The sequence below is a fragment of the Lepidochelys kempii genome, chromosome 26 (assembly GCF_965140285.1).
Source record: "Lepidochelys kempii isolate rLepKem1 chromosome 26, rLepKem1.hap1, whole genome shotgun sequence".
Classification (NCBI taxonomy): domain Eukaryota; kingdom Metazoa; phylum Chordata; order Testudines; family Cheloniidae; genus Lepidochelys; species Lepidochelys kempii.
Window position 1 is genome coordinate 5,900,676 of NC_136405.1, and position 25,164 is coordinate 5,925,839.

At 50.4% G+C, this 25,164-nt stretch overlaps 2 protein-coding genes and 1 pseudogene across 4 annotated transcripts; 1 reads left to right on the top strand and 2 right to left on the bottom strand.

The window, feature by feature from the left end:
- The first annotated feature begins 3,462 nt into the window (after positions 1-3,462).
- On the top strand, positions 3,463-13,581 carry POLR3D (RNA polymerase III subunit D). 3 transcript variants are annotated; one of them, XM_073324830.2, is made up of 9 exons: positions 3,463-3,550; positions 4,847-5,024; positions 6,590-6,633; positions 6,920-7,071; positions 8,185-8,309; positions 9,055-9,226; positions 10,147-10,418; positions 11,271-11,423; positions 12,487-13,581. In XM_073324830.2, the coding sequence occupies exons 2-9, from the start codon at positions 4,860-4,862 to the stop codon at positions 12,607-12,609; spliced, it is 1,206 nt and encodes a 401-aa protein (XP_073180931.1). In that variant the 5' UTR covers positions 3,463-3,550; positions 4,847-4,859; the 3' UTR covers positions 12,610-13,581. The 3 variants fall into 3 exon arrangements, with proteins under 3 accessions (XP_073180931.1, XP_073180932.1, XP_073180930.1); XM_073324831.2 differs by lacking the exon at positions 3,463-3,550 and adding an exon at positions 3,912-4,234; XM_073324829.2 differs by lacking the exon at positions 3,463-3,550 and having other exon boundaries at positions 3,912-5,024.
- A 3,293-nt stretch (positions 13,582-16,874) lies between these two features.
- Positions 16,875-17,309, bottom strand: LOC140903450 (profilin-2 pseudogene; annotated as a pseudogene).
- A 3,750-nt stretch (positions 17,310-21,059) lies between these two features.
- LOC140903451 (outer mitochondrial transmembrane helix translocase) lies at positions 21,060-24,463 on the bottom strand. Its single transcript, XM_078850632.1, has 5 exons — positions 24,446-24,463; positions 23,277-23,475; positions 22,616-22,722; positions 21,752-21,950; positions 21,060-21,205 (listed from the first exon to the last, which is right to left on the bottom strand). The coding sequence occupies exons 1-5, from the start codon at positions 24,461-24,463 to the stop codon at positions 21,060-21,062; spliced, it is 669 nt and encodes a 222-aa protein (XP_078706758.1).
- Between the last annotated feature and the right edge of the window lie 701 nt (positions 24,464-25,164).

Below are 25,164 nucleotides of genomic sequence, written 5' to 3' on the forward strand. Positions count from 1 at the left end.
GTTGTGTTTGGCTAAGCCATCTCTTCCAGAAATGCAGCCAGGCTTATGTGAGTTCCTCAGCCAGAAGGCCCCTCAACATCCTGCCAGGGCTCCTCCTGGTGCAGGGAGTACAGTAAAACTTGCAGAGGAATCGCAGGGAGCGGAGGTGGGCCATGGACGCTGGACTTTCCCTGCCCACATGGTGGAACAGTTTCACATTCTCAGTGGAAAAACCGGACGGTCAAGTGAAGGGATTTCAGGCTGAATAGAAGTCTCTCCATTCTCTTCCCCTATCCCACAGCTGCCCCATCGTGTCACAGAACAGCATCCCCTGGGCTGCAGCTGGGACCCGCTCAGTTGCACATTGAGTAGAGGTAACTGAGGTGCTGGTAATTACATCATCCATCTAGCTGTCAGCAATCCAAGGGCAGTCGGGATGCTGCCACAGCTGCCCGGCAGAACCCCTAATGATGTCTCTCTGTCACTGTCCCCTCTGTCACAGTCACAGCCTGGCGGAACTTGCAGCGCTGTCAAAGGATAGTTCACCTGCCCTAGCCTTGGGCTTCCCTCAGCCCTAGGCTCATTGCCAGGGAAGCAGAATGGGGGCAGGGAGAGAGCAGGTGTGAGGGGTACATGTGAATGGTCATCTCAGTGAGTGTTTGTGTGAATGTCCATGTGTGTGAGTATCCATGTGTGTGAGTATTTGCATATGTGTGCAACTGCTTACGAGTGTACATTGATTTGGCACCTAGATACCTTGGGCACCATCTCTCTGCTTGTGTTATCCCTGTGCAGTGAAGATCAGCTATGACCTAGTCCCTGTGCTCTCTCAGTATGTCAGTTGCACCGATTTACAGCCCAGTTAGATTTAGTGATGTGGAATGGCCATATGTGCCTGATGTGATTTAGAATCATAGAATATTAGGGTTGGAAGGGACCTCAGGAGATCATTTAGTCCAACCCCCTTCTCAAAGCAGGACCAGTCCCCAATATTTGCCCCAGATCCCGAATGGCCCCCTCAAGGATTGAACTCACAACCCTGGGTTTAGAAAGCCAATGCTCAAACCACTGAGCTATCCCTCCGGCGCGCGTGCGCGTGCGCGTGTGTGTGTGTGAGAGAGAGAGAGAGAGAGAGAGCGCAGCTCAGGCCTGGACCAAGCGGACCCTAAATCTCTCTATTCTGGATGGGTGAAAGTAACCCATTACCTCTTATTAAGTGGGCCTAAGTGGTTCATGGGCCTTGGACTGGCCTACAGCACAGGGGAGAATTCACCTGAAGAGCGGATGTGATCCTTCTAAAGGGTTTGTAATTAGGCATTACTATCATCAGCTTATTCTGGACAAGCAAATCTGAAATTCCCTCTCTGTGTTCTGTTCCCCACCTACAGTGCATAATGAAAATTAAGGTTAATTAGGAAAGGATGAATCTAGAGGTGCATGAGAGATTGTCAAACTTTTAGAAAGTATTTTTTGTAAGTGTGGCTTTGTGAAACGTTTGTGAGTTTTGCAAAATGTCTGCCTATCTAACTGGATTCTCAGCTAATGCAAATCAGCATAGCTCCATTGAACAGGTCCCATGTATACCTTTATTTTTCAAGAGAACTCTTATTGAAAATGATGAGCCCAATTCTGATCTCCTTTACACTAGTGTCAACGTGGTATCTTTCTATTTATTACTCCAGATTTACACTAGGAAAAGTGAAATCAGAGTTTGACCCATGCATCTATTTCTAATGAAAAGAAAGCCTGTGCTATGCAGAGAATAGAGATTCTGGTTTAAAAGTCATTCTTGAGTGGCTTCTAGCCTCTTACAAAACAAAGTTTAACAAAAGAAATCATGTTGCAGCCCAAAATTTGTGTTTGGACAGAGCTAATAAGCAGAGCCTCAGAAGTCCTGTTCTAAATCTAGAACCCATGATTTTCAAATAGGATCAAATTTTGGCAAAACGGGTTCTCTCTTCCCTCCAGTTAATGGGTTTTACAGGCACCTTCAGGGGTGACCATACAAGCACAATTGCCGCAGAGATGGTGTGGATACTGCAGAAAACAGGACAAAGGAATATGGAGGTGCACAAGGACCGACTGCAGCAGCATCCTCTTCAATTTACCGCTCTTCACCTGAAGTGTTAACATGCTCCATTACTGCAGTTTCATGACACAATAGAGGTAATGAAGGAACGTTTTATTTCTGAGGGGCTGGTTTCAAAAAACACCTTTATCTTGATGCGTGAAAAATGAATTTGATAGCAACAATTTCATCTAGTGGGATTTTCCCTTAGGCTTGGAGAGCCCACTTTCATTGCCGATATACCTCCCTTCCTGCAGAGGTGTTAAATTAAAGCCCAGCACGACTATAGATTTTTCTATTTTCACTTAGCACTAGCAAGGAGATACTTGAAGCTCTTTCGTAGCAGGCAGCAGCCACTGACAGGAGCGAAGGACTGTTTTGGTTTTTATAGAGCCAGGGCTTGATTTTGAAAAGCAGTTTTGGATTTTTCTCCAGCAAATAATTGCAGGCCTGGTTTTATTGGGTCAAATAATTGGATGAACCATGCTTTGACATGTAGCTGCTTGGCTGCCTCCTGGAAACCAGGTGATTAGACATCACAGCACTGTAAAGAGTGTCTGCAGAATTGTGTCTGGGTGTATAGTTGTGTGGGTGCAAAACTGCTGTTGCAAGTATTTCCAACCCCCAAGCATTCAAAACTCAAGAGCCGGTCCCTGAGAAAATCATGAGTGGCCTAAAATTCATGAGATTTTAAAAAAATAATAATGTTTAGTGTTTTGGTTTCTGAGCCTTTGGAATGCGTTCAGGTCACATTCTCAAGCTTTTCTCCAAAATGAGAGCTAGAAACATACTTTTTTCTTTTAAATTAAAAAAAAAAATCAGTGAAATCTCATGCAATCCGTATCCTCCAGGAGGTGGGGCTTTTAAGAAAAACAGTAAGTCTTGCAAGAGTTGGCAGCGCTGATTTGCAGAGAGTGAGACGAGGGGCATCAGGTAGTTAAAGCATGGATGCCACTAGTAAGCTTCTAGCAGCATTTACCTCCTCTCATCCTGGGGAATCGTGCGAGTGACAGACAGTCTATCGTACAATTCTTAGCATGGGCATTTCGATGCCAATGTGATCTAGAGGGTTGGCAGGGTGATTGTGTTGTTAGCATAGGTAGGTATTAATTGCAGTAGGGGAGGAGAGTGATTGGGAGTCTGGACTCCTGGGTTCTATGCTTGATTTGCCCACTTATGTCCTTTGTCACCCTGGCAAGTCAGTACTCTGCCTCTGTTTCCCTCCCTGCCCACTAGCTGCAAGTATTTCCCCAGTGCAGTGGGCGCCCCTCACAAAGGTGGCGCCTCCTTCCTCCTATGCCAGAGGTCGCCCCTCACAAAGATGGCGGCACGCTCTTTTCTCCATTACGAGTGCGTGCCCCTCACAAGCATGGCGGCGCGGCGGGAGTCCCGCCACTTCCACTGCCCCTCACAAAGATGGCGGGCGCACGCATGCGGGCTAGAGTTGAAAGGTCAATCGTGGCGTCACGCTTTTTCCTGTTTGCTGCTGCTGGTCGAGGCTGGGTTAGATAACAAGGATTGGGGTCTGATGGGGGGGGGGGTGTCTGGACGGGGGGGGGCCGGGGTATGAGCCCCCTATGAAGGGGGGGTGCGTGTCTGGGGGGGGTTCTGAGCCCCATATGGGGGGTGCGTGTCTGGACGGGGGGCGGGGTATGAGCCCCATATGGGGGGTGCGTGTCTGGACGGGGGGCGGGGTATGAGCCCCCTATGAAGGGGGGTGCGTGTCTGGATGGGGGGGTTCCTGAGCCCCCTATGAAGGGGGGTGCGTGTCTGGACGGGGGGGTCCTGAGCTCCCAATGGGGGACGCGTGTCTGGACGGGGGGGACGCGTGTCTGGACGGGGGGGGAGGAATGAGGGTGATTGGGCTTGCTATGGGGGGTGTGCCTGGAAGTGAGAGTGGGTTCCCAGGCTCCTATGGGGTGTGTGAGCCTGACAATGAGTCGGGTGGTGTCAGAGCTCCCTATGGGGGGTGCACACCTGGAGATAGCAATATGGGGTTGAAGCCTGGGCGGGGGGAATGGTAGGGACTGCACGCCTGGAGACAGGTGGTGGGGTCTGAGCCCCATATGAGGGTGCCTGGAGATGGGGGAGCCTTGAAGGCGAGGTGTCTGAGACCCCTGCTGGGGGATGTTGAGTCCCTATAGTGAGGGGCCTAAAGAAAGGGGGAACTCTCCCCCTGTGGTGAGGGTGAGTTCCCTTATAACCTGGAAGCTGGGTAATTGAGCCCCTATGTGTGGGGAGAAGTGAAGAGGTCAAAGCCCCCATGTAATGAGGGGGATCTGACCCTGTACAGCAAAGGGTCCAGGTGGGAGGTGGGTGTGAGCCCTGAAATAGTGAGGGCTGGGTATGTGGGCCTTCTTTCTGATCCCCTTTTGGGGAACTGGTCCTCAGTCCAGCAAAAGGCAGATGACTTGCAGAAAAGATCTCCCAGCTCGGGCTGTCGTCCTGTGCTCAGTATACCTTCCTTACCTGCAGGCCGCCCCGCCGTCCCCCTCCCCCCCACCTTCCGAAGGGCCCTTCAGTTAATCATGCCCCTGGTATCTCAGGTCTGTTTTGTCCCCTGTGATTTGTTAATTTCTTGCCCTAGCAATTATCCTTATTCCCTTTTCTCCCGATCACAACAAATTCCTATTCCTCTTCCTCCTCCTGACTGAGCTGTGTCTGAACAGAAAAGGAGTCGGCATGGCTGTAACACCACCTCCATTCCTTCCAGCTCAGGAAATGGGTTTCCAGGTGTCAGCTCTTTGGGTTGCTGGAAATTTCAGCCGTGTTGTTCCCTCTGATATTTCTCTTCCCCAGATAACTGGAAAGGATGTCGGAGGGGAGTTCAGGCAACGACGCTGGAAACCCAGGCAGTCTCCGGCCTGGACTCGCTGGGGCACGAGGGCTGATAGGGAGGAGACCTGCCACCCCCATTAGCCCCGGGCGCCTCCCCTCCATCCGTTCCCGAGACCTTACCCTCGGAGGAGTAAAGAAGGCAAGTGTCCCCAATGGCACAGAGAAGACTGCCCTCCTGACTTTCTTTAACCAAATAAGTGGCCTATAAAATAACTTTCAGGTTTCAGAGTAACAGCCGTGTTAGTCTGTATTTGCGAAAAGAAAAGGAGTACTTGTGGCACCTTAGAGACTAACCAATTGAGCTACAGCTCACGAAAGCTCATGCTCAAATAAATTGGTTAGTCTCTAAGGTGCCACAAGTACTCCTTTTCTTTTTGTAAAATAACTTTGATCTCATTTTATAGAACCTGATCCCGCACCCACCAGGGTCAGTACCACTGACTTTACCATGTGCCAGATCTGGCCTGTAGTATCCATGACTTAGTGCTGTACAGTGATCAAGAACACACAGTCACTGCCACAAAGAGCTTGCACCCTCAACAGATGTGCTTAGTGCTGTTCCAGTGACACTTCTTTGAGGGATGCTGCTAATTGTTCTTGGCTCCTTTTTGGAGTCTAACGAAAGATGCCTGACATTAAAAAGCTTAGAGACCTGATTTTTATTACAATAATTCCAGTGTCAACTTGTTTTTTTGTATCTTTCTGCCTGTCTCGGATGGAGGAAGGGGCGTAAACTGAACAGTAACTGTTTGGGTTAAGAAGAAAGTTGTCCATTTTGGGGTGGCTTACACCTTCCTATGCAGCATCTGATAAGGAGGAGACAGGATACCACACTCGACTGACCACTGGTGTGATCTGATATGGCAGTTCCTATATAGTATAGTTGTTGCATCAGGAGCCTTTGCAATCAGAACTCCTTGTTCTGCTCCCTTCTCTGACACTAACTCCTTCTGAGGCTTTGATCAAGTCCCTCTTTCTATTTCCTTTCCCCATCTGGAAAGTGGGAGAATACGTATCTCCTCGCCTTGTAGGGCTGGATATGAGGGTTAATCAATGAATGTCTGGAGAGCAGTTGGGAAAACAAGCCTTAGATAAACAGCATTATTCTTTTTTGAACTGGCAGCCTGGTGATGACCTTGCCAATCCCTGCATGTTTCCATGTCCTCTGTGGCCTCTTCTTCTCTAACCCATTCCTGATGCCACATGAACTATTTGTGTAACTGGGGCTGGCACCTTCTGTAGAGGTAACTGGGTAGGGAGTTGTACGGGACACACTGCATTGTCTGAGTCTGTAATGCAGCCAGACTGGTTCTGTGCCAGGCTTCCTCACTTCTGTTTGTAAAGCATCTTTTTATCCATAAACGCTCAAATAGTCAGAGCCTAGACAGACATTAGGGTGTCTGTGCATAAGATGGCTTGTAAACAGCAGCTCCAGTGGGGAGAAACTATTGGACCATGGTAAAACAAGAGACTGATGTAAAGTACCTCCAGAAGTCGAGATTTACATCAAGGGCCCAGGGCCTGGCTCCCTTCAGCTCCTACTGAAATCTGTGGGAGCTGAGGGCTCTCAGGATCTAGCACCATGTTATAGAGCTCAGCAGCAGATGGTGGGGTCATCAAATAGCTTCCCGTTTGTTTTCTGTGGCTTATATTTGGCACTTCCTGAACAAGAGACTTAATCATTTTTTTGTTTTTGTTTTGTAGAAAACTTTCACCCCCAACATAATTAGCAGGAAGATCAAAGAAGAGTAAGTGGCCACCTTATATTGTCTCAGTGGAGTGGGATGTGATCATCTAAAACCCAAATTAACGTGTACTGGCTGCAGTGCACTATTAAACAGCCTCCACGTTCCACCCCAGGGGTGGCTGTTTTGCAGTGATTGCTATAGACAGTTTGTAAAATATTCTGGCATCTTCTGAGTGTATGTAACGACACTCTAAGATGTGAGGGTGGATCATTTCAAGTGTGTTAGGATTCAGCAGGAGCGTTTTAGGCTTGCAATAAGCAATACCCCATCAAACCTTTTTCTCCAGGCCAAAAGAGGATATCTCCATCAAGAAAGAGAAGAAAGAGAGAGATCGGGATCGGCAGCGAGATGGCCATGGACGAGGCAGGGGGAGGCCGGAGGTCATTCAGTCCCACTCCATCTTCGAGCAAGGCCCAGCAGAAATGATGAAGAAGAAGGGTACAGTTAGCAGGAGTGTGGACAGCACTTAAGGCTGTGGGGCAGGAGGGTGTCACAGAAGCCACTTTTCCCAGAGTCTCCCTTCTGCTTTGCTTCTCCTCCTTGGAGATGACTTCCAAGGAAGGCCAGTGGTGGGGAGAGATGCTGCATTTCAGTGTCAACTTGAATCATCCCTATGTCCGACTTGCATGTATCTTTTGGCCAGAATTGTTAAAGCACTTTGGAATGAAAGGTGCTGTCCATGGGTAGGTTGTTTTTGTTAACGTGGGTACTGCCTTTTTTGCAAAGGTTTGAAATAAAATGATCTAGGGTTTGGAAGGGCTCAGTGATTCACGTTGGGGTAAGAGAGCTCTTCACCACAAGGTTACCAGTTTCAATCCAGCCCATTAAAGTCACCACTGTTCGATTCATTGCGTGGTGGGTCTCAGTGTGGTTTCTAGTGGGCAAATGTCCTGGTGGCTTGTGCAACATGCACTTGGGGAAGTTAAGACTGGAGAGTCTTCCCTGGCTGGAGCGTGAGGCCTTGTCTTCACAGCAGTGTGAGTTCAAGCTGTAACTCAAGTGTTACCCCAACCCACCTCCCGTTTGCGCGCACACACCTGGCTCTAGTTACATGGTGCTTTAAAGTCAGCTGAGCAGCGCTGTTGCAGGGTATTAGTTGATCCTCAAGTACTGCTAATGCTCAAGCTACAAATGCAGTGGGGGTGCAGCAGCCTAGGTGATAACGACTCATCAGCTGCTGATCCATTCACTCTGCGTAACTTGGGTGTTGTTTTGCACTGTGACCATGCTCACTCGAGCTAAGCTAACTCGGGTAGTAACTTGAGATAACTGTTGCAGTGAAGACTAGCCCTGATCTACCCTCTCTCCCCACAGGTGCAGTTCCTCTAGGCCAGGGTGGAGGCACATTGTCAGGCTAGTGCTGGGGAGAAGCTTGCACTGTTTGTGCTGTTCTGTTCTAGAGTTGAACAAGGGGATCCGGGGCTGCAGGGCTTTGAATCTAGAACCACTTAATTCACACCAAGAAAAGGGGGGATTGAAATACAGTGCTCAGCCAAGGGATTATCCCTGTTCCAAATCTTCACTCCTGCGCTCGCCTTCTCTTTCACACAGGCACTTGGGATAAGACCGTGGACATGTCAGACTTTGGACCTTCCCACATCATCAACATAAAGAAAGAGAAGAGGGAGACGGACGAGGAGACCAAGCAGATCCTGCGTATGCTGGAAAAGGATGATGTAAGCAAGGCTGGGAGGAGGGGGCAGTACCATCTGGGACGCAGGGCTATAGTTCTCCATCCGGCTGGAACAGAAGAGCCTACTCCAGGATTGTTCCATTGGATGGGGGCGGGGAGGTTGAGGAGGGAGTTTAAGGCTTCTAGTTCCCTGACGTTTGTTAGTCTGGGAGTCCCCAGTTCTAGCCCTGCCAGCAGGACACCTAGGGCCAAGTGGCTGTTTCCCCAGAGGCGGGGCGTCCCTGCTGCTCCCCAAGAGTCAGTTTCTGCACCCAGCAGCAGGAGCTTCAGGCTCACCCCTGGTTACTCTCCTGATTTCACTGCCTAGTAGAGAGGAGAGGAGAGGATACTTACATTGCCTGATCCTGCAGCAGTCACGGACAGCTCCCATTGACTCCTGTGGGGTTGGCTTGTATACAGATCAGACCAAGCACTGTTACAGATGGCATGGAGTCATAGGATTACAGTATCTGGGCATGGTTGGTGTGCAGGACTAGAAGGCAGGATTCCTGGGTTCGGTCCTTAGCTCTGCTGTCAACTTGCTATGTCAGTGGCAACTCGCGTCCTCTGTACCTCAGTTTCCACTTCTGTAAAATGGGCAGGGTGCCTATCTGCATAGGGGTTATGAAGTATTTGTCCTCTCTGTGTCCAATGGCCCTAATAAGTCCTGGCTGGCAGCTCTCCCCTCTCTGGCACTGAGGGATATTCTACCTTCTGACTCTTCTCCCTCTCCCGCTTTCCTCCTTCAGTTCCTTGATGACCCACGCTTGAGGAATGACATCCGGAACAAGCCAGTTCAACTACCCCTGGCCCACTCAGGCTGGCTGTTCAAGGAGGAGGGCGATGACCAGGAAGATATGAAGCCTTTGGCCACCAGCACCAAGGAGGAGATGATGGAAGTGGATTTGCCTTCAGTGAAAGGTACTGGATTCAAGCCCATCATGGTCAGACTCTGTGCTGGGATCCCTATGGGGATACACCTAAGCTCACCAGCCCTAGCTACAGCCTTGCAGCTTGAATGCTTGGGGTAGGGGAACATGGAGCTGATTTGTTCCAGTGTACTCACAAAATCCAAGCATTCAGCTAAAGGTACTGGCTATTGACTGAAAGGTATCCCTGGGAGGCCTACCTAGCAGGTCTCATACATTTGGTCTGGCCCTTCTACTTCCAGCCTCCCCGCCCCAGCGAATGGGGGACAGAGGCATATCAGGGGTTCCCTGATCAGAAGAGAAGCAAGGTACAGAAGTTGCAGGGGGTGGAGGGAAACCACATGGGGGGGATGTGTCCTCTTAGTATGTTGGACCATTCACAGCAGCACAAGAGGTATGGTGCTGTCCAAGCCTGTTTGCTCTGACTGAGGATGGTTCTTGTCTCCAGCCCTTCAGAAAGGGATGAGAAACCACCCAGAACCAAGGGTTTATTCAAGAGGCTCAGTGTGTAGCCCAGACGTTAACTACGTGTAACATTTCCCATCATCCTAGTCACTAAGGGTCAGGTCCTGCACGGTGCTGAGAGCCTCAATTCCCACGGACTCCCAATGAGAGTTGAAGGTGCTTAACACCTTGACAGGTGAAATAAAGACACCAGAGGCCAGCGTTCTTCCTGTGCCCCTGGCTAGTCTGTTGCAAGGGAGCAAGATTTGCTGCAGGTGGCAAGAGCCTCTTCTCCCCTGCTTTCCCCCACCCTCACTCCCGGGGGTGTGAAGCGGACACCCCCGGAGCATGGGAAGGTGGCTGTTGTCTAACAGGGAGCTTATGGTGGAGTGGGGAATAATTCTGCACAGGTAGCCTGCGACCTTGTCTGCACCGCAGTGAGCTCTGCGGTTTTGTCTCTGCTCTTAGTGAAAGAGGAGCCCCGCGATGAGGAGGACTCTGAGGAGCCACTGGTGGTTGCCAAGCCATCTCAGGCAAAGGCACCTCCCAGCTACCCGCAAGACATCTCCGTGGCAGAGCTGCTGCAGAGTCTGAGCCTGACCAAGGAGGAGGAGCTGGTCTTCCTGCAGCTGCCAGACACCCTCCCTGGGCAGCCGCCCACGCAGGACACCAAGCCCATCAAAACAGAGGTGCAGAATGAGGAGGGGCAGATGGTGATGGTGAAGCAGGAGAAGAACCAGGTACGAGATCAAGCGGGGCCCTCACTGAGCCCTCCATGGTATGGGAATGAGATGGACATTGTAGCAGGGGGTTGTCTTGCTGCGCATCACCCGTTAGAGGGGAGCTGTGTGCATATATTGTAGCTAGGTGCTAGGGAAGCATGTGGACTCCCCGGGAGGCCCATCAGCGGAACTCGTAGATAAAACCTAGCTAACAGCTGAGCCCTGTGAGACAGAGGCTGCCTCCGGGGCACTGGTGTGCATGTGCAGTGGGAGAAGGAGCAATGCAACAAGGGACAGTGTCTGTGCTGGCATTTCTGGGGAGTTTGCTGTATCCAGTGGTGAGAGACCTGGGGCAGGGGAGGGCACACAGGCAACTTTAACAATGCTCCCCCATCCTTTCGCTGTGTCCTTCACACACTCCCAGAAAGCACCTAGGATTTCTTCGGTGCAGTTTCTGTAAGTATCTCAATCTGCGTCTTGGCTCATGGCAATTCCCACTTCCACTGTGCAAGTTTCCCAAACCTGTTGGCCTTTGACATCCAACCAGCTTGAGCCAGGTGGCAGATATGCTCACAACCTCAGCACTTAAGGAAGGCTCTGGTTTTGAGGGAGGCTGCTTTGTTTCGACACTGATGGAACTTCCATTAAATTCTGAAATTAATTAGGCAATTAATGTCTATCCAATGATACAGCACACCTGAGCCTCATTGCATGGGGGTGGAGGCATATCTTACAGGATCTCTTACTTCTCTTTGGAGAGACTCCTTCCAGGGAAGGCGTGAGCATCCCAACTTTTGACTGGAGAAGAGCACTGGGGTGACCAGGGCAAAGGAGCTGCACCCCTCTAACCCCGAATGTGTTTCTCCACAGGAGGCCAAGCAGGCTGAGAACATCTGCACCCTGGGGGACCTGCCAGAAGGGCAGGTGGGGAAGCTGCTGATCCGCAAATCGGGAAAGGTGCAGCTGGTTCTGGGCAAAGTGACTCTGGACGTGACCATGGGGACCCCCTGCTCCTTTTTGCAGGTACAGCTCGCTCAGCGGCCAGCATGCATGGGAAATGGCTCGTCCTTGCATCTATGGTGAATTTATTGCTGGTGAAAGGTGACACGCTGGCAGCCTTGGGAATGCTTCCTCCACCCCCAAACACTTGCTTGCTGCCCCGTGCCTGTGTGTTTCAGTCCTGGCTTGGCCTTGAGGGACCTCCTCTATGCTTGAGAGAAGTGTTCTCTCTCCAGGGTCTGTTCAGACCTTGTCCTCTCAGCTGAGATGGTAGTGAGAGTTAGTTGTTGTACTGGACTTTGTGATCCATGATATCTATCTCCATGGTATATAAACCCCATCTTATCGACCCCTGGCTGCTAGGAATTGGGCTGAGGCTCCAAAACTCATTTCATGCGGGGCCCATCCAGCAGCCCTCGGGTAGCAGTGACTTTATCTACTCTCCACCTGGGCCTGACTTGAACCAGCGCCCCGGAGGTGCAACGTTCTGTATCCAAATCTCACTCCCCTGAGCCATCCATTCGATGTGCCCTTTGAGGACTGAGAAGAGCTGCTGCTATCTTATTTGGGGTCAGGAAGAGGCCCCATGATATGAAGGCTGAAAGCATCCACACCCCAGCACTGGAAGTGGGGAGATAATCTCAGAGACAGTGGATGGGAGAGAGAACCCTAGCTCACTTTCTTTGGGAGGAGGTGGACTGGAGGAACCTGTAGTTCAGCAAGGATTTGGCCTACCCTAGTCATCTACTGGCTGTTTCTGTAACCAGCGCACGGGGGATCATGGTGCCCAGGCAGCCAGAAGATGAGTTTCTGGGCTCGGCTCTCCCTGCTGGGAAGGAAATGCTTCCCCTCCAGAGTTCAGATGCATACAACAGAGCATTAGAAATCAATGCTTGACGGGAGCGTAACTCACTCATGCAATGAATCAGGGCCAGGGAGTTAAGCTGCAGCATGGCTGTCTCGAGTGGTCATGAACATAGTTTCCCCAAGCTAGGGAGATGCATTTTCTTTATATTCATGGGCAGGTAGCCTCTAAACAGAGCGTGAATCTGGCTGTTTTTAATGGTTTCTCCTGTATTGTTGAAAGGAACTGGTATCTGTGGGCACTGGAGACGGCAGGACTGGAGAGATGATCGTCTTGGGACATGTGAAGCACAAGCTGGTGTGTTCCCCAGACTTTGAGTCCCTGCTGGAGCACAGGCATCGATAAGAGAAAGGAAAGAAGGAGCAGAGTTCTCCGTGGGATTCTCCTCTCCTTTGTGGAGGTTCAGCCCAGAGGTGGGCTGCTCCTCTCGTCGGCCTGGGATGTCCATCCCAGTTCAGGTTCTGTTCTGGCTACGGGAAGCAGGTGCATGTCAGAGGAGGGTTTCCCACTGGGGCCGTGCAATGCCCTCTGTGCCACTACTCTGCCCACGGGCATCTTGCTCTTAGAAGCCTCCCATCCGTTTTCTTTACTGGCTGTGCTCAGAGCGAGGGGAGTTGGGAGGGCTCCTCCCCTCCAGGTGTAGCTATAAACAAGAATTACAGGGGACAAATGCACTCCTGTCCCCACTGGCACAAGTATACATATGTTCCCACCCTGTGTATATAGAAAAGCTACAGTGACTCCAGCCTCTGCCTATGGACCTAGCTCTGGACTTGAGACAACTGGGTTTTGGGTTTCAGGCACAGGTGAGGTGTGCCATAGCCTTTTGGTGCCAGTGAAGGAGATTTCCTTCCCCACGCCTGACTGTATACAAGCCTGCAGCATCCTACCATGTCCACCTGCCGTGCATTGCCAGAGTCCCTTCATCCAGCCACCACCATTGGGCTGAAGGAGGACTGGTCCAGGAGGCACGACAAAGCAACTCAAGCTGCTTCCCCCTGCTCCCTGTGGTTGAATGAGCTGCCTGTGCCACCCTCCCAAGCCCTGCTGGGAAGAGCCCGGAAGCCAAGCTGGGGCCCCCATCCTGGAGACTGTTAAACTTTCACCGGTGGTTTCCCTTTGGCCAGAGATACAAAGTGAGCTGTTCCTGTGGGCTCTCTGATTTGCCTGTCGACTCCCAGAGTGAATTTCTGCCTCCTTTGCTGTACAGCCTCTATGTGTCTATAGGATGTTCGCACTGCAGTTAGACACCCACGGCTGGCCCATGCTGGCTGACTCAGACTCTGTCTAAAGGGCTGTTTAATTGCAATGTAGACTTGTGGGCTTGGGCTGGAGCCTGGGCTCTGGGACCCTCCCATTCTCAGGGTCCCAGAGCCCAGGCTCCAGCTCGAGCCCACAAGTCTACACTGCACTTAAACAGCCCTACAACCTGAGTCAGCGGGCACAGGCCTGGCACAGGTTTTTATTTGCAGTGTAGACATACCCTGAGTCACTTTAGGAGGGGTGTGTAGTCATTCAGGGGCTTGCTTTCACATCACCAAGTGATTGCCCAGAGAGAGACACTGCCTCTCATCTTTGCGTAAGTATTCCTTTAAAAGGCTAGGCCCTGTGCCCAGTAAATGTGTGATATGGCTTTGTGGGTGAATCTCCTGCGTCTGTGAAGGTGAGAGTCCTGTTTGCCAATGTCCAGATAGCACTTTGAACTCCTAAAGTGCTGTCCACGTACGAAGCGTGTGGTGTTTAGATTTTCCAGCCTGCACCGCTTGGAAGCCATGGAAGAATGTGCCAATAACTTTACCAGCTGCTAGTCTTGTGTTTGGGAGTTTAATATTAAAATGTGGCCTTGGTACAAAATGCATTCAGCACCCTTCAAGCTTCCCCACCTGGCTGCTGACGAAACAAGTTTTCAGTGCATTCATTGTATTATTGAGGCTGTAGAGAAACAGGATGGCCAACACCACCTGGGTTTAATGACCACTTAGGTTCTGGAGTACTCCACAGAAACCACCTAATTCCACCCCTTCTGCTGAGTCTTCAGACACCCCTAACTCCTCCTCCGGTTTATGTGAGCGGCTAAAGATAGCTGTCTACCTCCCGCAGCCGCTTGTGCCAATGAAGTGGTTTGCCACAGGGGCAGTGGCTCTTGGAAGACCCAGCAGCTTGTCTGTGTGGGCTCTGTCTGGTGGAGCCAATGGAAAGAGCAGCACTTGCTGCAGTGTGGTGTCGAGGCTGCTGGATTCTACGGGGAGCATTGCATGGGTTGCATGTGGAAATCAAAGTGGAATAAAACTGCATCCGTGTGCACATGTGGTATAGGTGTGTGGGCTACAGATTATTCCTAGCAGGCTATCATGCGTTCTCTCTGTACTTAGTATCTTGTGTGCTCTCCTTTCTTTGAAACTTGCTATCTCCTCCACCCAGCATTTGGGAATCTGCTCTTTCTTGCTGCACAGTTTTCCAAATCATGTCATCCTAGAAGCCACCTTTTTCCATTTGTCTGCCCTCTAGCTCCCTGCAATGTTGCAATTATCTTTCCTCAGAAGTATCTTCTATGCCCTGTTTGCCCAGCCCTCTATCTGACAGGTTGGATGTACTATCACGAGCTGGATCAATAGAATCTGGGCGCTTTCTGTGGGGTTCATCTTTTCTCCTCCACCATACCTGTTGCTTGAGATGGGCTTGGTATCCTAGTCTGCTCAGTCCATAACTCTTGTTTAACATACACTATATACCGATACTTCTGTAGGAGGCAAGGAGAGTCATTAAATACAGTTGAGCATAAGCTTTTGTGAGCTACAGCTCACTTCATCGGATGCGATGAAGTGAGCTGTAGCTCACGAAGCTTATGCTTAAATAAATTTGTTAGTCTCTAAGGTGCCCCAAGTACTCCTTTTCTTTTTGCGAATACAGACTAACACGGCTGCTACTCTGAAACCTGTCATTAAATACAGTATTCACTATCTGGTTAAAACAAACAGCTGCTCCTGGCAGGGCTCTGGAGCTATGCTCCGGCTCCAGGCAAAAACCTGCAGCTCCACTGCTCTGCGCTCAGCTCCGGGCTCCGCTCCAAAGCCCTGGCTCCTGGTGCCACCACAATTTTGATAGAAATGTGTGAAATCTCAAGGCTTTATCTGACGGGAACATAAAACATCCCACTCTCTGCAATTCAGAATGCAGTAGCAAAGTCTCACTCATCCAGATAATCCTCTTTATTGGCCTGAAAACTAAGTCTGCATGCTGTGAGGGTATTAGAGGTCTGTCTGGCTGCAATTGCTAAGGCCATTGGACATGTTTCTGCTGGGGTGAATGACGGTGTAATGGTCAACCTCTGAGTTGGGCTCTATGGCTTAATGTTCCCTTGACTCAAATGAGGGTAAAATAAGGTGGAAAGTGCCCATCTTTGTAACCCCAACTTGCTTCTGACAGTTTGGCTGTCGTCAGATGCAAGCCCCCAGCACATCCATGGCATTGATGCGCTACACTTAAGGCTTATGAGGAGAGGCTGAGGGAACTGGGATTATTTAGTCTGCAGAAGAGAAGAATGAGGAGGTATTTGATAGCTGCTTTCAACTACCTGAAGGGGGGTTCTAAAGAGGATGGATCTAGACTGTTCTCAGTGGTACCAGATGACAGAACAAGGAGTAATGGTCTCAGGTTGCAGTGGGGGAGGTTTAGGTGGGATATTAGGAAAGACTTTTTCACTAGGAGGGTGGTGAAGCACTGGAATTGGTTACCTAGGGATGTGGTGGAATCTCCTTCCTTAGAGATTTTTACTGTCAGGCTTGACAAAGCCCTAGCTGGGATTATTTAGTTGGGGATTGGTCCTGCTTTGAGCAGGGGGTTGGACTAGATGACCTCCTGAGGTTCCTTCCAACCCTGATAATCTATGATACACCAGTGTTTCTCAATCTTTTTGATACCCAGGACCAGCTTGCTGCCTTCCTAAACTGTCAGGGAGATCTCAGGGACTGGCACTGGTCCAGGCCTGGTCATTGAGAAACACTGCTCTACACAACTACAATGGCCAAGAATGTTTTTATTATTAGGAAAGCCTGGTAGTTGGATCTCTATAGAAAGGCTTTTAATTCTCAGAATTTGGGTATTGTCTGTGCTGACAGTCGTACTGTTGCAGCTTGTATCTCTTACATGCCAAAACATCAGAATCTAGGGCCTAGGCCCACTAGCTAATTGCATTATCCCCTACAACGAGGATACTGGAGGAGTGTGCCTTTCTGACAGCCGAAGCTGCAAGCAAGTCCTGTTGCTGGAGGGTGATCCAGGCTCTCGGGAGATCCTTAGTGTGCTGTGTGTGCTCCCTCCCCTTTCTATTAGCCAATTGGCTGCTGCCTTGCATAGTACGTAGGTTTGGCAAAATGCACCTGTAGAGCTGTCCCGTAGATCAAATCATTCCATTGGGACTTAACTACTATAGGATGCTACCACATCTAGCCTTGGTTCCCAGAAGGAATGCAGTTAATCAACAGGGTGCTCTAAGGGCTGCTCTGTACCTGAGTGGGGATGTGCAGAGTAGCTGGAGGTGCTGCTGTCCTGCAGATATAGGAGTAAAGAGGAACTCGTGGCCGGGGAAGGAGGTCACTCAGGATTTGTCTTTATTGGTGCATTGAGTTCTTAATGTAACGCACCATCTTGAAAGCCTTCAGGTTCAACGTTCCTCCCTGGATCCCCTTCTGGCCCACTAGGATGAGGCACACTGGGTTGGCCAGGGCAACAGTAATGGCATAGGTGCAGGTGTCGCTGTTCTCCTCTTGCTGTTTGGTCCGGAGGTCCATGGTGTAATTGTGGGTGTCTGTGTAGAGATTGTCCCGGATCACCAGACACCTGAGCCCACCCAGCGTGGTTCCCTGGGTGAGAAGTGTGTCTCTATTCCTACCCAGGAGCACTTGGATTTCCAGCTGAGTCATGTTTGCCAGAACCCCACCTGGGTGGGCAGCCAGGAGCTGCTGGTGAGCCACGGAGATCACTGCTGCATCGCAGCACAGCCCATCTCTCATCAAGCTGCTGATGTACTCCTGCCAGCCTGACATCCTGTGATCTGTGGAGCAATGTGTGCAGCTATGCCCACCTTGCTGACACGGAAAGGTGGAGAGGAAGGGTCCTCTTAATGTCTCTGATGGTAAGGCGGTCCCTTGTTCTAACCTCCAGCTTGGTCTCAGAAGGGCAAGGCACACATTCAGTCCATACAGTCTCTTTCCATGAATGAATGGCTTATTTCAGGCCAAGAGGAGGGGGAGGCTCTCACTACTGTGACATCATGCGCTTCCTCCCAAGCACAGTGTAAATCCCTGGTGCTCACCAAACAAGGATGCTTCAAAGCTAGATTTCCAGACGCTAAGATCCTGCAGTGTTTTTTCTCATCTGCACTGAGCAACCTCCACCAACACCCCAAGCAGCTGGACCCTGGGTGTGAAGGCTTAGCTGCCCTCCATGGCTTCTGATCTCAACCCGGGAAACAAGCCAGTGCTATGACGACAATGAGATCATTTCTCCCTGTGATGTCACAGTGCATCCTAACTGATGTCTGTCTAGTAAGTTGATTCATCCTTTGCTGTGTATTCAGGATTCTCCTTAACATTCATTGTCCCTTCTGCCCTACTTGAGAGAATATGTATTGGTGTAGTTGTCAGGTCCTAATCCACCAGCGCACTCTTGCTATTACCTGCTCTAGCTCCTGTGTGGGAAACTCCTCCATAACCCGTGCTTCTATAGCAGCTTTTACATTCTGGACTTACTCTGTAAGGAAGCACCACCCCAGAGATCACCAACCCTTCCATCCCATGGAAAAATGTCCTACTGCAACTAGCATGCAGGTCTTCCTGGATCGCCGCTGACCTACACCCTCATCAGTTTGCTACTGTTCTGTCCCACCTGTGTTAGTTTCATCTGTTCAGAGATGCTGGTCTAGGGTGGCAACCCTATTGCCTCACATCCAGTGCTCCTTTGGCTGCCGGGTTTTGGAGCAGTGCAGCAGTTAGGGGAAGGGGAGGGCATGGGACTGTTTTCTGCAAGAAGAGAAGGAGCAATACTCAAGAATTTACAAATGAAAATAGAGGCTGAAGGGGGCTGTGAGCAAATGCCTCATTTATTACATAGACAAGCTGGGTGAGATAATATATTTTATTGGACCAACTTCTATTGGTGAGAGAGACAAGCTTTTGAGCTGCATCGAGCTTGTTTTAATCTATTACACATCTGCAGTTCTTACCAGCTGGTTTCCCTGGGTGTTAGCAGCTATCTACATGGCAAAGGTGGAGTGAAATAGCTAAATTAACTGAGAAGACAGCAGGGACTGGGCTCTTCAGATAGCAGCTGAAGCATTCAGTCTGTCTCTGATTTGTAGCTAACCGTGAATGTGCCCTCTAGTGTTAACAGCTGGAGTGAATTTCTTGAGCAATCGCACCAGGGAAGGGAGATAGCAGGAAGCAACCCTGAGCCTATCGCTCTCCCCAGAGGCTGAGGAAGCTTCTTCCAGCAGAGGGCTGGGTAGCAAGTAGGGGAAAAGCAGGGAAGAGTTTGACATTGCCCTTTCTTCCCTGCCTTCTGCAGGCCTGTACCCTGCTGGCGGTGATTTATTAGCAATGGGGAAATGTTGACCCCAGCTGAAGAAGCATGCTGCAAAAAGGTCTTGGCCCCTTGCACAAGCAGCATGCATGCTGCTGTGACCCCTAGCTGGCCATAACTGGTGGCCAGCTCTAGAGGGGGTGTGAAATATTTCCACGCCCACGGAGGGGAGTCTTTCTCTCTTGTACCCCTGGCTTTCTTCCTGGCAGCACAGAACTGAGGGTGGAAACAACCTTTTGCTGAAGGACCAGTGCCCTGTCCTAGGAGCTTTAGCCAAGTGCCTCCAAACGCAGGACTGGATCTCTAATGGAAGTGCTGCAGCTGGGGCTAGAGGATAGCTAAGGACTGAACGAGCATAGAGGACAAGTCCTATCCTCCCCCACTCAGCCAGAGGAGTACACCCATAGAGGCAGTCCCTTTAATGGCAGGATAGGGATGCACCAGCTCCCACTAAGTGTAGTTGAAGTCTCAACACTGCAGACATCTGTTTCGGCCAACTGGAACTTGATGTAGCTTCCAGTATGACAGCTATCACCTGATCTGCCATGCAGCCCACAGCAGTAAGGGTGCTTAGCCAGCCAGCTAAGGTGTAGTTAGCGCTTCCATATCTACCCTCTGCTTGCACTCTACATTTTGCTGCCCCAGTATACTAGTACAAATGGTTGCTGCTCTTGTTTTCCTTCCCTGGGAATTATTTTCTCTAGCTTAGTGCAAGCCAGGACAGCGCCTTCCTTGCCAGCTTCACCTAGCTCTAGCGTCTGCTCCACGAGGATCTCCAAGCACCTCACAAACATGACTGATGGGGAAACGGAGGCAGAGTGCGGTGAAGCATCTTGCCCACGGTCAGAGAGGAGCCATGTGGCAGATAGGGAGCGAGTACCTAGATCTCCTTGGTCGCTGTGTTTATCCTTTAACCACCTGGGCCACCCTCTTTCTCCTTTTTCATGTCCTAGCTGTCTTGTGCATAAAATACAGCCACTATGTACTAAGCTGGTGCAGATTGTGCATTACTACTAGTGCTCTGTTCCCAGTGCACCAGGAGGTGCACACCACTCACCTGCTGCACCCCCTCTTCTGAAGCAATTAAACTTCCTTCTCATATAACTGGGCCCAATCCAAGAAGAAGAAATAAATTTCCTCCTTTCATTTACTCATTTTGCTTTGTTTTTGTTAGCTTAGATGTGATTCCTCCCCTCTCCCTTATTCATTCCTCCCCACCCATCCACCACTGCTCAGCCAGAACTGAGCCAAGGGCTTGTACGGTGCTGTGTTCCTCCAGGCCACCTTCCTGCTTCCAGTCTGCCAGGAACGCTGGGAACAGAGCCTCCCAGACCACCTCTGCAAGGGACATTCTCCGGCCTTCTGGCGCAGGCAACCTGGACTGGCCAGCGCGTCAATCCAGCGCTGTCTCCTTCAGCATCGGGGTAGTTACCATTACCTCATTAGCTATCTTCATCTTCCCCAGGGCAAACATCGGTCCAGCTGCGTGAGTGGTTGCAGCCTCTCCTCCACTGCCCGGAGGCAAAATCAGAGCCTACTCTTTGGGTTGGCCTGGTCCTAAGCTTCAAGCTGCTTTTTATGCCTATTTCCATTCTGCATCCTTCCACCCTACTGAACCTGCCCATGGTGGGTCCCATTTCCTCAGCCTCTTGGTGTATCTGCAGTGACCCTCAGTCTTTGATCATTCTCTAGCTATAGAGGGTGGGGGTTAGGAGGAAACCTGGCCCACGGGGAAATTATCCCGTAAGTGCCTTCTGCAGAGTATCTTGCACTTTCCTTTGTAGCAGCTGCTGGCTGCTGTCAGAGGCAGGACTAGTTGGCTGCTGGGATTTGATCCAATAGGGTATTTGTTCTGTTCACCCCACTGCAGCCTCTACAGACCTTGCAGCCTCACTACCTGGGCAAAGGGGTTTGCCTAGGGCTCTGACACATAACAGGAGGCAGCGACATGTCTCCTGAGGGCTGGAAGCAATGTGTTCTGTGCCAAAGCACTGAATGAGATGGGAGAGAGCATTGGCTCTGGAAGAAACCTCAGCCATATCCCATAAGGGGGGAAAGAGGTGTGGCTTGCCAGAGTAACTATGAAGAGACCACCCCATGCTATGATGCAGGAGAGAGAGGGTCCTGCTGCAGGAGGGGGAAGTGAAGGCAGTAGGTCAAGTCCCACCTGTCCTCAATGGAGTCCCCACTATCCTACAGCATCTGGGTGATTTGCTTTATCTGCTGCTTGTGGAAGTAGTCACGGGCATGTGATAGATAGCAGCATCCCTGCACCGCTCCCACAGGTCACTGCTCGAGTAGCTGGCTGTTTTCTCCATCAGCTCCTTCAGGTTCACAGCACTGCTGGGGGCAGGGCTGGTGCCTGTGCCAACATGCCAACCTGACCATTCGCACCCCCAGGCTTGGGTCCTGACGCCAGCCTCATCCAGATGGGGAGAGAGGTGGTACTTTGAACTGGGCACTGTGAGTGGCTGACCCTTCCCTATGCCCTTGGGCTCCTCTTGCTAATATGGCCATGACCCTATGTACACCCATCCTGTTGCTGGGTCCTGACTCCTTTATCAAAGAGCATCACATTGGGCAGGGGTGGGGAGAAAGTGGCCCACAGGTGAGCAACAGTGGAGGGAATGTGGGTCAGCAGGCTGAGGTGGGTATTTTCCTGAAGGGAGCAGAACCCCAATGACCAACCTGCTGCTGTTTCTGCTGGGATGAGGGGTTGGCAGCCACCTGTGTACGTGGCCACTCTTGCTCATCCCAGTGTAGCTGGGGCTTTACAGGAGCTGGTGTGGGACCACAATGTAGGCTGTCCATTGCATGATGCATGGGGTATGCTCATCTCCCCTGCCTCCCACTTCTCTGGTTGGGGGGAACTTTGCAATGTCAATGCAAGCTGTTTCCTTCTCCCCACCTGCCACCCATGGGCTGGTCACTCTTGGATCATGGGCATCTTGCCTTTTTGGAGGCTGTGCCCCTTGCCAGACCACAGGTCTGTGCTGAACAGAGCAGAGAACGGCCTCCTGAGCACAACGCAGAAGGAGCAAAGTGCAGAGACGCATATTTATTCTGGTCAGAATGAGCTTCAGAATATCCTGCTGCTGCCTCAGCATCTGCAGGGAGAGAGGAGGACAAAGTGTGAGTGCTGGGGGTGGGAAGATGTTTTCTTACAGGGTAAGATCTGGAAGGTGGCAGGTGTCCTCCTCAGGATGGCAGGGTCCACACTCACTCCAAGCACCATCACCTTCGATGCAATCAGACACACAGATTACGTGTTACCAGTTGCAGCCTCTGAATCATGGATCTGGTGGGAAGTGCTGGGATTTGATCTGCTGCAGCTCCCCCTAGAGGTAACAAACTGGAACAACAAAGCACCAAGCCAGGTACAAAGAGGAAACCAAAAACACCCGCTAGGCTCCCAGCAACAGTACTGCCAACCCCAAATGTTCAAAAATCATGAGTTAGGTTCTCTAAAAATCATGAGATTGGCTTTAAAATCATAAGATTATGTAAAAATAATAGATGTGGGGTTCTTTTTATTTGTCTTCTGCTTTTTGAGCCTCTAGGGTGCACTGGGGCCACATTTTTAAGCTTTCTTCACAGCCATGAGGGCTAGAAACTGACTTTTTCTTTCAGAGGGAAGGCTGAAATCATCACATATCCACTTGACTCCAGGAGCTGGGGCTTTAAGGAAAACAATCATTATTATTAGACTCATGACAAAATCATGACAGTTGGCAACACTGTAACAACTGCCCTCTCCCCTGTCAGCTGGTACCTGGCAGTCAGATCGGCTCTCCAGCCCATGCCAGAGGCTCATGAACTGGGCTTTGATCATGGCATTGGCTTCATGGTCAGCGCTGGAACAGTTCTGCAGAAAGGAACCTGTCAGAGACAGGAGCACAGGTACAATACTATAGCTGAAGCTCCAGCCTCATCCTGCCTCCCATTCCCCTGCACCACTAACAACCTTACCCCAGCACTTCATCCTGACACCCCTAATTGCCCCTCTCTGCAGAAGTGATGGCATCGTGCCTAGACGAGAGCATCTATTCTAGGACATCAGTATGGGGGCAGGAGACCCAGACTCTATTCCCAGCTGAGCTGGCTCTGCCATGGATTCAGTATGTGGATTTGAGTGAGATGCATCCCCTGTCTGGGCCCCAGTTTCGCCTTCTGTAAAAGGAGCTAATTATATCCCCTCTGTACAGCAGTTTGAGAGCAATGGGTGAAAAGGGTGATCTAAAGGGCTGTTACTGTAGCATTAGACCCTGCAGGCGTAGGGACCCTTTGCTTCCAGCCCTGAGGCCTGGAGGCATTGTGGTCCTGGGGCCTGAGCCTAGGAGCTTGTGTTCCTGGGTTCAAATCCCAGCTTTGCCACTGCCTTTCTGTGGCCTTGGACAAGTCATTTAATCTCTCTGCCTCTGCTCCCTGTTTACCTATTTTATCAATGAGGATGATGCAGAGCTGGATCTTGGTGACCAGTAAGAAAACAGCTGCTGTGAGCTTCTGTGATTCCCTGTACCGCTTGTCAGCCAGGGACGATGCCTGCAGGTGTATAAACTGGCACCCTGAGGCCTGTGCGATTGCCTTGGCAAAATGGGTCTTCCCACAGCCAGGGGAGCTATACAGAAGACCCTGCAGGGGGAGATACTTCAGCACCACCTCACAAGCTCCCCTTTTCCATCCCTGAGAGCCCACTCATACCAGGCTAAAATCCCAAAGAAGTGCTCAGCTAACTGGGCCCCATATGACCATGCTGGAACCAGGAGGGGAAGGGAGCTACACTGCCTCTTAATCAAACAGATTCCTAGCTAGATGCTCTCTTGTTTGCATTGGATGGGCAGGCCCCTCTCCCAATGAAAAGTGCTCTGCTGCTATTGGAGATGTCCCAGCCTAGTGGGGATCCTTGGGGACTGTTATCAGTGAACATCAGGCCTTGGGGGTGAATGAATGTCTCATTCAGCCTTGCCTCCTTTGGCAGAAAAGGGTGGCTCTGTGCAGAGAACTGCTGGATCTTCATTGATTAAAACCCCAGGAAGGGAAGGGGAGGGTCCATTCCTAACCCTGCCTCAGAGCTCAGGCTCCTATTAGTTCAGCCTCAGTTTGAGAGTGGGGAGAATAAGACACTTTTCTGGCCTCTCCCTACCCCACCTATCACCTAATCAATTAATTTACATTTCCCCCTGGACAGCTACAACTTTGATTTATCATTTACCTTTTTTTTAAAAAAAATAGTTCTTTCCAAACAGATGATTACAGTTGAGCATAAATAGCTGGTAATTGGGATTAAATAGTGTGTGGGTAATTCATTATTGATTATATGTGGGGGCATTATGGAAGACTTCCCCTCTCTATCTATTCCATCTCTCTCAGCATGCTGCCACCTCCTTATTCTGGGTCCAGCAAGGAAAGCTTCCCCATCTTTCCTATTGCTATTTGGAAACCCACCTATCATTGTGACCTTTTAGTACCAATTAAACAAAAGGCCTAGGAAGCTTTCTACAGCCCAGTCCATAAAAGCGAAGGGTGCAGGGGGATTTAGGTTTGCTCCAGATAGATCCTGCCTCCCCACAAAAAAATCTGAAGTGTGAGTAGATCAATTTACCCTCACTAAGAACTGCATGTAGCATATTCTATTTCTTAAGGGGGAATAAAGGACAGAATTTCCATTTAACTCAAGTATGGTTTAAAATTAAAGGTACTGGATTGTGACATTTTGTTTCCTGTAGATATAATTGTGAAACTGTAAGCTCTTTCTTTTTGTGTACAATAAAACACGGGTTGAAAGTCTTTTGCCTAGAAGATTTATTTACACCTCTATGGATAAAAAGAATAACCTTGAGAACACACTATACTGATGGGTTGATAGCACCTCAGCACATTTCAGTGAGCAGGTAATTCCCTTTCTGATGCCTGTACAGGGGATATCTATTTACACTAGAAACTTTTGCTGTATCTTTTGGCTATATATGGCCCAGATCCTCAAAGGTGTTTAGCCATTACGGGAGTGAGGAGCCTAAAAGCCTTGGAGGATCTGGGCCGCTGTCTCTTGGCTTCTCTTTCCCGACAGTGGAGTCCGGCTGTGCAAATGGGAAATTGCTGCCTAAGGCTGGGAGAGGCCCAACTCCTCCCTGGGCTGGTGATGGGCTCTGCCAAAGTGCCTGGGATGGCACCATGGTGCTGGGGACAAGGGAAGCCAGGGTGGGCTTGGTGCTAGAGCCTGGGCAGCAGGGATGGGGACAGGCTTGGCGCTGTGAGGAAGCAGGTGCAGACAGGCTCTGTGAGCTGCTGAGGGACAGCAGGGGATGGTTTGGTCCTCTCTCC